This window comes from Macrobrachium nipponense, chromosome 13 (assembly GCF_015104395.2).
Source record: "Macrobrachium nipponense isolate FS-2020 chromosome 13, ASM1510439v2, whole genome shotgun sequence".
In the NCBI taxonomy this organism is placed as follows: domain Eukaryota; kingdom Metazoa; phylum Arthropoda; class Malacostraca; order Decapoda; family Palaemonidae; genus Macrobrachium; species Macrobrachium nipponense.
In genome coordinates, this window is record NC_087206.1 from 62,037,041 (window position 1) to 62,053,499 (window position 16,459).

At 44.7% G+C, this 16,459-nt stretch overlaps 1 protein-coding gene across 1 annotated transcript in view; it reads right to left on the minus strand.

The window, feature by feature from the left end:
• Positions 1-16,459, minus strand: part of LOC135225352 (zinc finger MYM-type protein 4-like) — a 106,216-nt gene that overhangs the window by 20,461 nt on the left and 69,296 nt on the right. Inside the window, exon 11 of the mRNA XM_064264686.1 lies at positions 7,099-7,228. Coding sequence (XP_064120756.1) covers positions 7,099-7,228 — 130 coding nt within the window. The remainder of the gene's footprint in view (positions 1-7,098; positions 7,229-16,459) is intronic.

Consider the following 16,459-nt stretch of genomic DNA (forward strand, 5'->3'; position numbering starts at 1 on the left):
CAGGATAGGATGAAGTGGTACTTCTTGCCCCCAAGATTGTGTCTGCAGACACGTATGGCCCTAGCGAGCAGCAGATCTCATATGCCATCTTCCACATCTCGCAGGGAGTGTGAATTGAACACAGAGTGCTTCGCTAAAACATGGTACTCAGGATGTTGCTGAGTGCCATGCTCTGTTGAAATGCTTCCGAGGCCGCGCGCCTCACCTCGTGAGCATTCAAATCAAAAGATTTCAAATCCTTTTGTGCAAACACAAAGAAAGGAGCTTTTTTTGAAAGACCTCCTTAACAATAAAGCCAGGGTGTTCTTCGATATGGGCAAATCTTGGTCTTTTCGGAAACACTGCAGATTGTCCTTACGACTTCGACTTTCTTGAGTTTTATGTAGATAAAACTTGAGAGACCTGACCAAGGACAAAACGGGTTTCCATTCTTAGGCCATACGAAAAGCTTAGAGAGCACACCGCTGTGTTCTCTAAAGCCAAAACTTGTGACGATGGCTTAAAATCTCACTAACCCTCTTTGTCGTATCTAGGGTGGTTAGAAAAATGCCTCCTTCCTGATCACATGCAGAAGTTTAACAGGTAGGAGATGTTCGAATGCTTTGACATCAAGAACTTCAGACTATGTCTAAGTTCCATATTGAAAGCTTCGATCTGGACATGCACAGTCAGTCCGTCTGTACTAAACGTCAGGTGACCGACCAGTTGACCAGTCAGACGAATCAAGGACAGCAAGGCTGTACCCTGAAGACCATAAGGCACTATTCTTCGCTGAAGGATGAGTGTTTGGACTGCCTGGGCGATTCAAGCTAAGCAAACCTTGGGGGGTGTATCAACGCAACCCAACGTCGTTAGCGAATCAACTCCTGAGCCACTCCTGACTCGAGCTTCTGGTGCAGGAGAAAGGAGCGAGGAGCAAAAAAGGCGATTCAGTCCGAAGGACGAATGCCTGACAGTCCAAACCTGTGGTCTCATGTTAAACGATCATCGGGGGTGTATAAACGCAACCGACTTCGTCAACAAGAAACTCAGGGCTACTATATGTCTCCTGATCTCGCACGAGTGTCTGACTCCGAGAAAACAGGTGAGACAAAAAGGTAGAATGGTGAGCGAGTTTCGAGATTTCACAGAACTCAAAGATCGTGAAGGGCAAGGGTTTGTTGTTTGACAGAAGCAAATCTCTGAGCCCAAAGGCCGTCAACAACATATTTGCGTATTCTTTAATAGTTGTGACTGCCAGCTTATCCCATTCTTCAAACGAAAGGGAAGACTGCAATCTTATGCTGTCAACATCTCGATAGTCTGAACGTAGTCAGACTCAGAGCGGAGAGGTTATAGGTACCTTTCGTGTTAAAGGAGACCGACTACTCTCGGAAAAGGTCCTTGGAAGGACGTGACCTCTGTGAATCTAGGGTCTTGAAGGCCAACATGGGGCGATTAGCGTCATTGTCGCTCCCTGTGATGATATAAATCATCTTAGTTACATTTCCTAAGTGATTGAAAAAGGGGAAAAGAGACTAAACATCCATCCCCGTTCTATCATAGGATGGCGTTTAATGTTACCAACCGCTCCCGGATCGAGAAAAAGGGAGCAGAGAAGAAGAAGCCTCTTCGTCCTCAACCTAGCGAAGAGATGAATGAAAGGACGTCCCTAAAGTCTCCACAACTCTCAACATACTTCTAAAGAAAGATTCCACTCGGAAGTCAGTAGTTGCTGCCTTCGATCGAGACGATTCGAACGGACTTTTGCAATCCTGTAACGAACCTCTAGAGGATCGTTCCATTCTACCGTTGTGTTTTTTTATAAAGAGGCTCTTTCTCGTAAACCCGAACGGGACAGAGAGAAGATACTTCCTAAGATATGAGAGAGCTGTGGAAGATCAGAGTTGATATGGACCATGGTTCCAAAAACTCGTTTCGAGGACTGGAGGGACGACTGAATTGCTTCCACTTCTTTCAGATTATGATCCAGGACATCTGAAACCCTCTCCAGATGTCCGGCAACTTCTTTCTATCACCTCAAGAGATACTTAACGCACCGAGAGATGTTCAGAATCATTCCTAGATCTTTAATAAAATTTCAGTTTCCCGGTAGGAAAAAACTGTAGAGGTCTGAATTGCAGTCTATTCAGGGAAACAAACTTCTTTAGGAAGGAAATGGTCCCCAGCAAGCTCTCATCCATTCCCTCACACAGTATGTTTACTTCCCTAATAAGGCTGCGCTTTGCCTAAGCAAGAGAGCATATAATAGTGCAATGTTGTGGTAGACTCGTAGTCCTATACCGTGCGGTAACGAGCACCGAAAGGAGTAAGATATCTCTGTAGAACATATTAAGGCCAAACGAATGCAATGTTTATTCATTCATGTAAGAAATCCCCTCAATCTTAGGCTAAAGTCCGTGATTGTAGGGCAGAGATACAGTTCGTCAGTCAATCCCGCAGGAGAGAGAGAGACGTAACTGCCAGCACAGAGATACGGTTAGTCAGTCAATCCCGCAGAGAGAGAGACTTAACCTACAGCACATGACAGCGAACGAGTTGGTACTGGCTCGTTTGGACTGGAGGAGAGGAGTCAGAGGGACAGTGACAGCAGCAGCTTACGATCGTCCGTCATCGTCGTCTCTTACTTTATGCCTGGGTTGCCACGTACCCTTATTCTATGAAGAAAAAGGTTCGTTATTTTTAGCATAAAGAGACTCTCAAGCTGGTATATTTAAGCGAAACAGAAAACGCTAAATATATAGATGCGTTTGTGTCGTCAGAACACTACCATACAACGGTAAAAGATAAATCGGAAAACTCCTGGAAGGCTGCAGGGAGTAACGATTAAATGTCCTTAAAATGACCATAGACCTCTCGGTTGCCATCCGAAGAGGTAACTACAGCAAGCGTATAAGACTTGAACCAACCAGAAATAAAATAACGCAAGGCAAAAATATGAAATTATATCACAATAAAGTTTGTTCATACTTACCTGGCAGATATATATATAGCTGAATTCGGAAATACAGCTACATACATATATGACAGGCAAGTTTCATGAACAAAACTTAGGAGAATCGAAGCAGTCAGCTCAAGCTTCTTATGTTATTGGACATAAGCGTTCATTGACGTAGTCTACAAGTCTATTTCTTGTACTAGTCTGCGAATGACGAATGAGAGCTCTTCCGAATCTTGTCAATAAGAGCTTATTCGCTTACGCAATATCAAGTTAATGAGATGTTTGTCAATGAGAACTAACCCATTTACGGGACAAAGAGATATTTTGTCAATGAGGGGATACCCACTTACTTGACAAAACGATAGTATATTGTCAATGGGGGAAAGTCACTGAATTGACAAAACGTAATCCAGGAAGTCGAGCCATTTTATTTTCCGATTCCCGTCTCAAACGAGGAAGGGGCAACGAATCCATTTACAGTTAAGAGACTGGGCTTACGTCAGGTATTACGACGATGTTCAATTCGGCAGCGTAGTCCCGACTAGGAACTAACAAAATCTATCATCTGAAAAGCCCTTTCAGATGGGCTTAAAAAGCTGGCAAAATTATCCTGGGAAGAGGAAGAAACTCTCCAACCAGCTTCCTCTCCCGTATCACAACTAATGCCTGCTAAAGCGTTAAAATTTATTGGCAGTATGGCAAAGGCAGTCCTGTCTTGCGCTTTCCTGAAGAGCGTACTTTTGATGAGTGCCTTTGCAAGAATCCTACTGAACGTTGCCGAGAGTCTGACGTGCAGGACATCGAGCCTTTATAACCCGTAACTGCCTTATCGCAAAGTCTTTGACTGCGGTAGTGGCAACTTAAATTTATTGGCAGAATGGCAAAGCTTGCGGTAGAGCAAACGAGAAACTTCCCTTGAGCTTTCCTTAACTCCATCCACCTATGCGAAAAAGCAATATTAATTGACAGAGACCTCTTGAATTCACGAAAACCGATGTCTTGCTGGGTTTCGAAGAAGTTGTCTGTTCACTTTAAGCTTACTCCGAAGCACTGCCTACTTCACATTCTTTGCAGGTGAGGTAAAGAAAGGTATCATCGAAGGTAGAGGTAAAAATTCTTTAAGCCCAAATCTGAAACAAGAGCTTGAGAGTTCAACAGAAACGTTCAGCCAGGCGACACACCTGGCGTGCGCTGGTGCACGCTCGGCGTCCACTGGAGCGCGCTCGGCGTCCACTGGAGCGCGCTCGGCGTCCATTGGAGCGCGCTCGGCGTACCACTGGCGCGCACGCTCGGCAGTCCACTGGCTTACGCACGCTCGGCGTCCACTGGCGCGCGCTTGGCTTGTGCACCGCGCACCCCCCTGGCTTGGGCTTTTGTCCCGCTCTCAAAAGCTTACTGCTACTATGACTTCTTTTACGTATTTTCTCGGTGGAAAGACGGACACGAGTTCAGGCGACGTTCGCCTTCTTACTTCTCACTGAAACGCATAACGAGAGAGAGAGAGAGAGAGAGGACGTGAATCCTCTTCTATAAAGCTTCTATTTAGAGGGCGCGAGTCCATCCGAAAGCTCCAACCCCTGCGCGCGAGGACGCTTCGGAGGACGAGAAGCAATCCTTCAGGATTCGTGCACGTGCACGCACTTAGGCAGTCTGTGGGGATTTTTCATCAGAAAACTGCCGAAGGCACGCCAGACGGTGGGGTTCCTCGTAACCCTCCTTCGGCTTTCGGACATGCTCTCCTCACTGGTTCTGGGAGTCAAGCAGAGGTCCCGGCCTAGAGGCGAACGAGGCCGATCTGACGCACCATCCACTACACAAGGGGTATCACTGCACTTCTGCACTTCACTTTTACTCTCTAAAGCAAGCACTTTCGATTCTAAGTTACGAATCGAAGGAGTATCAGAGAAAGGGCAATTTCTCTACAGACACTGCTTAGGGCCCGAAGGCAACACTGCAGGGTTAGGAGTAACAATTACAGAAGTAGCACTTCACAGCAATGAAGGAGAGCGAGCACCTCTCGTAGACATATACATAGCCCGTAGGCCATACTACAGGGTTATGCAAAATAAAGTTCTACAGGAAGGTTAGCAGGTTCACTACCCTGACTTTTGTTTACTGATTAATTGCGTACATACGAATCATACGTTCTTTCCACGAAATTAGACATGTTTACTGATTAATTGCGTACATACGAATCATACGTCTTCTTACGGAATAGACAGTCTCACACTCCTTACATGACAAATCTCAACAAAGAAGCAAGACCCCATGACCCCTCGTACATACCAAGTGCGAATCTACCGAAGCTTACGGTAGCCACACCCTATCTTTGCAGACAACCCCGTCTGAAACTAGCCTAACTAGATTCAGATATTTTATGCAAAAATGAATCAAATTCAAATCAATTTAAGATAGCGTATGCCTAGCCACAAATCCAAGTGAATAAATCAAAAGACAATTAGGATACTTAGCGGCAATGAAGTTTCCAAAATCCTAAGACGGAGGTACTGAAAACAGGTGTTTTCAGCACCGGCGACAGAAAAATTATGAATAGAAAATGGGAATGATTCCTGATACCCGCCTCCCAGCGGCGGGAATGGGTACTAACCACCTGACTCCCACTGCGTGTGTCGTAAGTGTTTAAATTTCTGTCGGATTCGGAAAAATACAGCTATATATATATCTGACAGGTAAGTTTCATGAACAAAATACAAGTTTACCCTGTTAATACTTCTTTCATTTATGTTTGCCTACTGATATGCCTCAAACATTAATATCTTATTAATATCTTTTATTCATGCTAAACATTTAATTCAAGTCTGAAACTGAATACAACGCATAACCCATAAAACGAAAAAAATTTTGCTACAAGAACAAAAATAAAAATAAAATAATCATTACTGCTTCAAACATAATGAGATGTAAAGTCTCAAACTAAAGGAACAATAAAATATATCTAAGGTTAAATTTCCCTACACATCAGGGTCAGCATTCACTACAGATATACTCTGAGAAGTGCAACATCCTATTGATTAACCCCCTGAGGACGTATCTAATAAAGGCTTCCAGTGCATATCATAGACAGTCCTTATTTTATACCATGATTTTTGAAAAAAACTTTACAAGAAAACATTTTAAAAACTCGAATGGGCAATAAATGACTATACGGCAACTCTTTTGCAACATTCACTCCTCAGTTCAGTGATAAAAGGGAAAATAGTCTATGAAATGAAAATTTTTTGGAAAATGTACTACATCTCCCCATACCAGTACACTCATATTGTTTGTCCATATACTATATGCTCAGGGAGTTTTTGGTGATTTTGGTTTCAGTTTATCTTTTACATTATGTGAACTTTTTGCAAAATCCAAATAAAGAACCAAAAAATATTTGGAAAAAAAAGCACTAGTATGTATAACTTGCTAAAATTAGCTGGAATTTTTAAGTCTCTCAGAAAACAGGTCGTTCAGAGGGTTGGATATAGTATTCACTTTCCACTTCTAACTTTCTGTGGCAGGTACAGGATTCAACTTCCTGTGGCAGATACAGGAAATTTTTTAATTTTTTTTTATACCATGAGCATTTGTATATCTTCCTCCTTCCATTGACATTTTTATTTTAAATAAATGGCAAGCTTTACATGTACCCAGTCATAGGGTATTATTAATATATGTACAGGCCAGCCTATAAAGGCTAACACAAAGGGAAGAAAACCACTAAATATGGAAGAAAATTTCATCTCAAAGTTCTTCAATAGTGCTACTAAAAACATTGATAGGCTTTAGAGAATAAAATTGACTATAGAATTTTAGGCTAGAGGAAAAGCATTGGGGCTTGTGAGGTCACTCAGTGCTGTAGTGGAAACTGACAGTAAAAAGGTTTGAAAGGTGTAACAGGAGGAATACCTTACAGCTGCACTGTGAATCTATTGTTAGGAGAGGGTGGAAAGTAAGATGGAAGAAAAAGTACATGACAGAGGTACAGTAGTATAAGGAATGAAATGGGTTGCAGCTGTGGGCCAAAGGGATAATGCAAAGAACCTTAAATAATGCCTACAGTGCGCTGTATGAGGTGCACAGACGATACTACCCCTTAAGAGGAACACACTTTGGAAGCACAACAAGCTATTTCCTTTCTGAAAAAATATAGTACCAACCTGTCTGAGTATGTCTATGCCATGGATGTGGTTTGCAGTATACCCCCTTTGTACAAGTGGAAGGTTTACACATAGTAGTTTTGTTTACAACAGTTGGTGGCACGAGCATCTTTAGCAGTTCTGTAGTAGCCTGCCAAAAAAAATTAAAAAAAAAAACCTTCATTCCAATAAATTCTTTAGTTGGAAAAAAATCAGCTTATAAAGTAGTGTTCATTATTGTATCCATTCAAAATTAAATGTTCACCTATTAACGATTTACAATAATACACATTTAAAGCATAGTTCATTACTCACTTTTATCTAGTCCTTCAACTACATAATTACATACATTAAAATGATGTTATTATGATATAACAAAGTTTCATGTATACTTACCTGGCAGGTATATATATAGCTATATCCTCTGTCGCACTGGCAGAATTTTCAAAACTCGCGGCAACCGCTAGATCACTGGTAGTTCAGGTGATTGCCACCCATTCCGTGCGCTGGCGCTCGGAACCATTCCCATTTTCATCAGATTTTCTCTGAACCCTGTCTCTGAGGGGAGGCGGGTGGGAATTTAATTAATAATATACCTGCCAGGTAAGTATACATGAAACTTTGTTATATCATAATAACGTCATTTTTCATGTATGTTACTTACCTGGCAGGTATATATATAGCTGATTGACACATTTGGGGTGGGTCAAAGACAGCAACATAGTCAGAGTTTAACTTAAAATAAATTTTAAAATACTCTTTGGTTCCTTACCTGCTAAGGTAGCTGAGTTCATAGGTCCTGCCTCTTAGCCTGCTAAACCTTAGTAGCTCTCAACTAGGATGTGACCTGAATGTTGAAGAAGCTATCAAAAGGGTGTCTGACAACTGGACGAGGACCAATAATTTGTTGACAGGAAACCATAGCCTTCTCTTACCACGGGCATTCATGCTAGGAAATGTTAGACAACCTGAACCACACACACACATATCCCTAACAAACTACATTCATAGACTGAAGAAGGAATAAACACCCTCTCAGACAACATAAAAAATGCTACAAACTAATTAAAAATATCCTAGCATGTTAGTAAGTTATGGGGTGGAAACTCCTTTGCCCAATTCTGCACCTGAGGATACGTAAGGGCCCAACGTTTGACAGTTGTCAAAAGTTGTTTTGACGTTTCTAAGATAATGAGAGGCAAAAACTGAGTTAGTCCTCCAAAAAGTCGTCTCAATAATATCCTTGAGGGCCATATTTCTCTTGAATGCCAAGGACGTAGCTACCGCTCTCACTTCGTGCGCCTTAACCTTAAGCAGGCCGAAGTTTTCTTCTTGGCATAGCATATGATTCCTTAATTAGCTCCCTTAGGAAGAAGGCGATAGCATTTTTAGTCATGGCTCTGCTGGGGTCCTTCACAGAGCACCAAAGTGATTCTGAAGTCCCTCTAATACTCCTAGTTCTCTCTAGATAATGGTGCAAAGCCCTTACTGGACAAAGAACTCTTTCTTGTTCTTGTCCCACAAGGTCGGACAGACCCATAATCTCAAAAGACCTTGGCCAAGGATGAGATGGATTTTTGTTCTTGGCCAAGAAGTCTTCCTGAAAAGAGCATACTGCCTTGTCATGTTTCCAGCCAACATGTTTACTAATGGCTTGCAGCTCACTATCTCTTTTCGCTGTGGCCAAGGCCACCAAAAAGATTGTCTTTTTCGAGACCTCTCTCAAAGAAGCTTGACCCATCGGTTCAAACTTATTAGTTCCTAGATATTTCAGCACTATATCTAGATTCCAAGAAGGAGTTCTGTAACGACGTTCCTTCCTTGTTTCAAAGGACCTTATGAGGTCTCTCAGATCCAACTTGTTGGTAATATCTGTGTCTAAAAACTGAGGCTAACATACTTCTGTATCCTTTGACTGTTTGAGTAGATAAACCCGCTTCCTCCTTCAAATACAGAAGGAAGTCCGCAATTTGGGTCACAGAGGTACTGGATGAAGAAACCTTCCGACTCTTGCACCACTTACGAAAGGTCTCCCACTTCGCCTGGTACACCTTGATTGTTGAGGTTCTTCTTGCTCTGGCCACAGTTTTGGCCACTTCTTTAGTAAACCCCCTCGTTCTGACAAGTCTTTTGATAGTCTGAACGCAGTCAGACCCAGAGCGAGGGTGTTCTTGTGATACCTGTTGAAGTGAGGCTGTTTGAGTAGATCTACTCTTGCTGGAAGTGTTCTTGGTATGTCCACTGTCCATTCCAGTACCTCTGTGAACCAATCTTGGGCCGGCCAGTAGGGGGCTATGAGAGTCAGTTTTGTCCCTTGACTCTTCCTGAACTTCTTCATAACCTTTCCTAAAATCTTGAACGGGGGGAAGGCGTAAGCATCTAGGCCCGTCCAATCTAGAAGGAAGGCATCTACTGCGACTGCTTGACGGTCTGGGACTGGAGAGCAGCATGTCGGTAACCTCTTCGTTGTTGAGGTCGCAAACAGGTCCACCACTGGACGACCCCATAAATTCCACAGGCTCTGGCATACTTCTAGATGTAGGGTCCACTCTGTAGACAGAAGTTGACCTTCCCTGTTCAACAGGTCCGCTCTCACATTCTTCTCCCCTTGAATGAACCTGGTGAGCAGGGTGACGTTCTCCTTCTCTGCACACAGAAGGACTTCTTCCGCCAACTTGCACAGCGATACGGAATGAGTTCCTCCTTGCTTGCGAATGTACGCCAGAGCTGTGGTATTGTCTGTGTTGACCTGCACAACCTTGTTGCGGATCAATGCCTTGAATGCTTTCAAAGCCAAGAAAATCGCCATCAGTTCCTTCCTGTTTATATGCCAAGACGCTTCCTCCTTGCTCCAATGACCTGACACTTCTTGAGGGCCTAGAGTCGCTCCCCAGCCTGCGTTCGATGCGTCTGAAAATAATACAAGGTCTGGGTTCTTCTGCTGGAGCGACGCACCCTCTGCTAACTTCCTGGAGTTAGCCACCATTGCAATTCCTCCTTGATCTTGTAAGGAATCCGAAACAGGAAGGAATCCAGTTGCGATTTTCTTGGCCAGACTTCGTTCAGGAAGATTTGTAAGGGTCTCATGTGAAGCCTTCCTAGAGAAACGAACCGCTCCAGCGACGAGAGTCCCCCCAGTAAGCTTTCCACTCTCGTGCCAAGCATTGGTCTTTCTCTAGAAAGGCTTGCACTTTCCGAAGGCACTGAACTTGCCTTTCGGGGGATGGAAATAGACTAGCTCCTGTTTGGGGATCAGATTCGAACTTTTCTAAGTTCACCATCAGACCCAATTTGTGTGTCAATTCCAACACTATTTCTAAGTCCTCCAGACATTGTTGTTTTGATTGGGATCTTATAAGCCAGTAGTCTAGGTAGAGAGAGACTCTGATCCCTAGAAGATGCAGCCACTTCGCCACGTTCGACATCACTCTCGTGAACACCTGCGGAGCTGTGCAAAGTCCGAAGCAAAGGGCTTTGAACTGAAAGACCCTGTTCTGGATCACAAACCTTAAGTACTTTCTGGATCCTGGATGAATGGGGATGTGGAAATAAGCGTCTTGAAGGTCCAGGGTACCCATCCAGTCCCCTTGACGCACCGCTGCCAGTACCGATTCGTTCGTTTCCATGGTAAATTTTGTCTTTTCCACAAACAAGTTGAGATGACTTACATCCAGTACTGGCCTCCATCCACCCGATGATTTCGCTACTAAGAAAAGCCGGTTGTAGAATCCTGGGGATGAGTGGTCCAGAACAGGTTCTATTGCTCCTTTCCTGATCATGGAGAGGACTTGCTCCTGCAGAGCCTCTTCTTTCTCTGGATTGTTGTAACGAGCCCCAAGATCCCTCGGGGATGTAGAAAGAGGTGGCTTCTTCAGGAAGGGGATCTTGTAACCTTCCCTGGCTATCGTGATGACCCAAGGGTCCGCTCCCCACCCTTGTTGTGCCAAACTTCCCCCAAAACTCTGGAGTCTAGCCCCAACTAATGACTGGAGGACTTGTGCTTCATTGTTTGCTAGCAGGCTTCGACCCTCTCTTGGGAGGAGCCCTTTTACCTCTAAAGGAGGGGTGAGAAAATGTTTTACCTCGAAAGGGCTGTTGAGCCTGTCTTGACTCCTTAGGTGTCTTCTTAACCACTTTGGGGGGCAAATATTTTCTTACAGACGAAGTCAAAAGGTCCCGAGTCGCCTTCTGAGTCAAAGATAGCAAGATATCCTTAATTAATTCTGAATGAAAAGCTGATCTGAGAGTGGGGAGAAAACCAACTCCGATTTCTGAGCGTTAGAAACGCCCTTTGCTGCATAAGAGCACAGGAGGGACCTCTTCTTCAATACTCTTGCCGTAAAGAGGGACACCAATTCGTTCGCCCCATCTCTCAGGGCTTTGTCCATGCAGGACATAATACTGCTTGGAAGTTGAGAAGCAGACGATTCCTTGTCTTCTAATGTGCGAGCCAGAGCCCCCAAGGACCAGTCAAGGAAGTTAAACACTTCAAAAGTCCGGAAGATGCCTTCAAAAGATGATTCCAACTGAAGACGTCCACCAAATCTTGGCCGCGTGCAGAAGCATGCCTGCGGGAGCTGTCTACAATATTGGAAAAGTCCCCCTGGGAGGAGGCAGGTACTCCCAGGCCGAGACTTTCCCCTGTCGCATACCAGACCCCAGACTTCTCGAGGCCAACTTGGCTGGAGGGAAGGAGAAAGAAGTCTTCCCTGCTTCCCTCTTTTCCTTCAACCAGGAGTTAATCCTTTGAAGGGCTTTCTTGGCAGTAATTGAAAGAGTCATCTTCAAAAACAACGATTTCTTGGGGGTTTTGTTCCTCGAGAACTCGAAAGGGGGGACAACGGAGCTGAGGGTTCAAAATCCCCTTCGAAGATTGACAGGAGACAATCAGTCAACCTTTTATAATCAGAAGACGGTGCTTCGACATCTCTCTCCTCTTCAGCAGCTAAGTCCTCAACGTCTTCTTCCGCTGTAGAAACATCTGTAAGCCAACGTCTTGTCGAAGATTATCCCCAGCGTACGGATCCAAAACTTGTTTAGAAAGCAACTGTGTAATCGCGTCCTGACAAAAGTCTTCTCAGAAGAGTCGGGAGGAAGACAGGTTAACGTCCTGCCGCCTGCGTCCTGCGTCCATCGCTTGAGCTGCGTCCACCGTACGTCTATCTGGCTTGTTCTTGCGTCCTGCATAACTGAGCGATCGTCCGTCTTAGCCGGTACCGTGCGTCCTGCCCGAGAAACCGAAGGACGAGGAGGAGGAGGCAAACTCTGATCATGTGTCCTCTTGGAGGACTTGACGGGGAGAAAAGCGTCCTTACGACTTGAGGAAGGCCGATCCGTTGCTTCCCAAGACTTAACTAGGTCAGCTAATTTCACTTGCATCTCTCTGAGAAAGTCTCTAGTGTCCGTTTCCTGACGGCTCGCACGCGAAGGCGGAGAGCGAAGTCTTGAAGCACTGGTACGACGAGGAGAATGGACTTGAGGTCTGCGAGACGGAGAAGATACAGGAGAGTGCACCCAGGATGCAGAAGGAGTCTCTCTCTCAGGAGAACCGCCTGCCATAGAACGTCTTGCGTCCTCCCTTGAACGAAACGTTCTCCTCCTTCTAAAAGGAATATCGTCCTCATCCTCACTAGATGAGAAAATCTCGGGGCTACTCCATCTCTCTTGCGCGTAGCCGAGTTCGTCCTGAGATGAGGCTAGTTTGTGCATCCTCTTGAGGGGACGCGATTCCACCGCATAGCGCCGATACCTGCCTGACGCAGAGCTATCGGAGGACGAAAAACACTTCCCAGTGACGCCTTTTCTACGGTGCACTGCTGCAGCCTGGGACGCAACAGGACTGCCTGAAGGGACGACTGATCGTATGGGGACCCCTCTCGCCTCCCTTCGACTGTCGACATACCTTCTCCCTTGGGTCTGGGACCTTGGAAGCGGTCTAGGTCTAGGAGCACGAGAGAGACGATCAGCAGCCCCCTCCACTAAACTGTCACCACACCATCAAAAAAAAACAAAAAACCACCCACTTTGCAGTAAGACGCTGAATCTGATCGCCCATCGATGCTAGGGCAGCAAACATTTTAACATAATGTGAGTCCTTCGCATCCTCAGAAACAGCAGCAGGCACAGGAGAAACCTGAGGGGAAGGTGCAACAACTTATACTTGGGAAGGAGGTGGAGAAATAGTCACTGAATCATTCAAGGCCTTACTAGAAGAGCCTGACCTCTCACTCCGAAACACAGATCTCCTAACTCGATCTTTCTCCAATCTCTCCACATATTTCGTGAGAGTCTTCCACTCTTTTTCATTCAAACTCTCACACTCATTACACCTATTGTCTCAAGTACACACACCCTCTCTACACTTCTTACACACAGTGTGCGGGTCTACCAAAGCTTTCGGTAGTCTCACCTTACACCCTTCTTTCACACACACTCTACAAGATAATACCAGAATCAGACATTGTAAGAAAAATCCAAATGCGATTGCCAATCTAACTTTCCATACGTTACCAAAAAATTCGTCCATATACAGCGAAAAGTCAGCAACGAGCTCGAAATTCTAGCAGGGAACCCTCAACGATGTTGACGGTTTGGCTGGCAGAGAAAATCTGATGAAAATGGGAATGGTTCCGAGCACCAGCACCACGGGAACGGGAGGGGTGGCGATCACCTGAACTACCAGTGATCTAGCGGTTGGCCCTTGCCGAGTTTTGAAAATTCTGCCAGTGCGACGGAGGATATAGCTATATATATACCTACCAGGTAAGTGTTATACATGAAAATTAACTTTAGAAGCCCTTCCTAGCAAATAAATTCTTTAATCACTTCTATTTGGCAGTCCACTATCATATCAACGGACGAAAGTATTCGCATCATAAATAATACGAACCAGTCAATACAAAATTAACTCCTTATACACTATAATTAATATACACATTTCTAGAAGTAAATCATCAACACTAACAGCATAAGTCAGAAAAATGATATTGTTATTGTACAGTAAAGTTTCATACATACTTACCTGGCAGATATATACTTAGCTATAGACTCCGTCGTCCCCGATAGAAATTCGAATTTCGCGGCACACGCTACAGGTAGGTAGGTCAGGTGATCTACTGTCCCGCCGCTGAGTGGCAGGAATAGGAACCATTACCTTCTAGAACCAGATTTTCTCTTCCACCTGTCTCCTGAGGGGAGGCTGGGTGGGCCATTCAATCGTATATATCTGCCAGGTAAGTATGTATAAAACTTTATTGTACAATAACAATATCATTTTCATACATTCAACTTCCCTGTCAGATATATACTTAGCTGATTGGCACCTTTGGCGGAGGGTAAGAGACAGCTAATTACTGATTAGACAGGTAAACAACATACGTTGTAGGTAATAAATAAATAAAACCTTGGTTCCTATGTGTTTAGACAAAGGGCCGACTTCCTAGCTATTGCTAGTAGTCTGCTTCGTCTCAAGAGCCTCAGCGAGGATGTGACCTATGGCTAAGAGTTCTTGTAGATCTGTCAATGGGGTCTTATCCACTTACATGACAATACACCTATGCCTAGTGGCATAATTAAGGAGCACAACACCGATCCCGATCACCTGATCCTAACACGAGGGTTTGTGCTTAGTTTGAAAAGAGCTATCCCCAAACTCCTTTCAAACAACCCAAAGAAAAAACACTATGTTAAATAAAAATTAACTCACTTAGTTGAGGATCAGTGTCGGCTCCCTATCCCAGCAACGTATCGCTAGACACGTATAACCAAGAGAGAAGGATCTCTCGTAGGTCAACTTGACCTCCTTCGTGTAATGGAAAGTCAACACAGAGTTGCATCTCCCGTAAGTGACAGCTAATATGTCCTTATGACATACAGGGGGTCCTCGAGTTACGACGTTGATCCGTTCTTAAGATGCGTCGTAACACGATTTTCAGCGTAAGTCGGAACATTGAAAAATACCACATGATTTAATGTAAATACCTATCAATAACAACGAGAGAACAATTCCTTACTTATTATTAATTTGATTGGCTTGCACATGGAGAGGAAGCTGCGGTGCTGGAGAGACTGGGGGAGGTTAGTGAAGAGAGAACCTTCCAGAAGTTGCTGGAGATGCGAGGCAGGTGAATTCCTTGAGGTCCAGCAGTGCTGGAGATGCTTGAGGCAGGTGATTCTTGAGTGAGGCAGAACATACTACTGGAGATGCTGAGGCAGGTGATTCTTGAGGTGGAGAACATCTATGGAGATGCTGAGGCAGGGATTTTTATGTGAGGCAAACTACTATGGAGATGTTGGGGCAGGTGAGTCTTTAGGTGAGGCAGAACCTACAGAAGGTGCTGGAGATACTGGGGCAGTGAGTCTGGGTTAGCAGAACATTCAGAAGGTGCTGGAGATTGTGGGGCAGGCGAGTCTGGATTAGCAGAGGCAGCTGAGGTAGAGGGTACAGGATCTCCGCAGGCCTCTTCACCCTTCGTAAAATACTGCTCCAGGTTAGTCTGAACAGAGAGCGACCTCTTTTTCATCCAAGATCTCCTTGTAACAAACATGCATCAAATCCATGACGCCTCTGGAAACCCTAGTGAACCTGTCCAAGTTGGGATCCTGAGCCTCAAAAGTTGACAACGCTTGCTGCAACTCCGCAAAAACCTCTTGTCAAGTCCTGCCTTGTGAAAGCCTTAGGCTCTGGGGTGGGTGCTTCTTCTTCTTCCTCTATCATCTGCTTCTCCAGTTGTATCAGGTCCTCAGCAGATAACTCCTCGCCATGAGACTCCAGCAGCTCTGTAACATCATCAACCTCCATCTCCAAATTGATTTCCTTACTCAGGGCAACAACGTTCTTGACAACTAGCTGAACTGTGTCCTCAAACCCATGGAAATCATTCACAAATTGAGGACAAATTTTCTTCCAGACACCATTCATGTTTGTTTGCTTAACCTCCTCCCAGGAATTAGCAATGTTCTTTACAGCATCAAGGATGTTGTAGGATTTCCAAAAGTCCTTCAGAGTCAAGTCCTTCTTGGTTTCAGTTGCCTGTAAAGCCATAGCAATTGTCCTTACGTAGGTAGTAGGCCTTGAACGAAGCAATCACTCCTTGGTCCATAGGCTGTAAAAGGGCCGTGGTATTAGGGTGGAAGGTAAACCACCTTGACATTAGGGTTGAAGTCTCCCAGCTGGGCAGGGTGTCCAGGGGCATTGTCCAGCACTAGCAACACCTTAAAGGGGATACCCTTGGAGGCGCAATACTGCTCCACACTTGGAACAAAATGGTGGTTTACGAACCAGTCCTCAAACACTGCAAGTGTCACCCATGCCTTCTTGTTGGACTTCCAAATTACTGGTAGTTGACCCTTCCAAATGCCCTTGAGTGCCCTTGGATTTTCA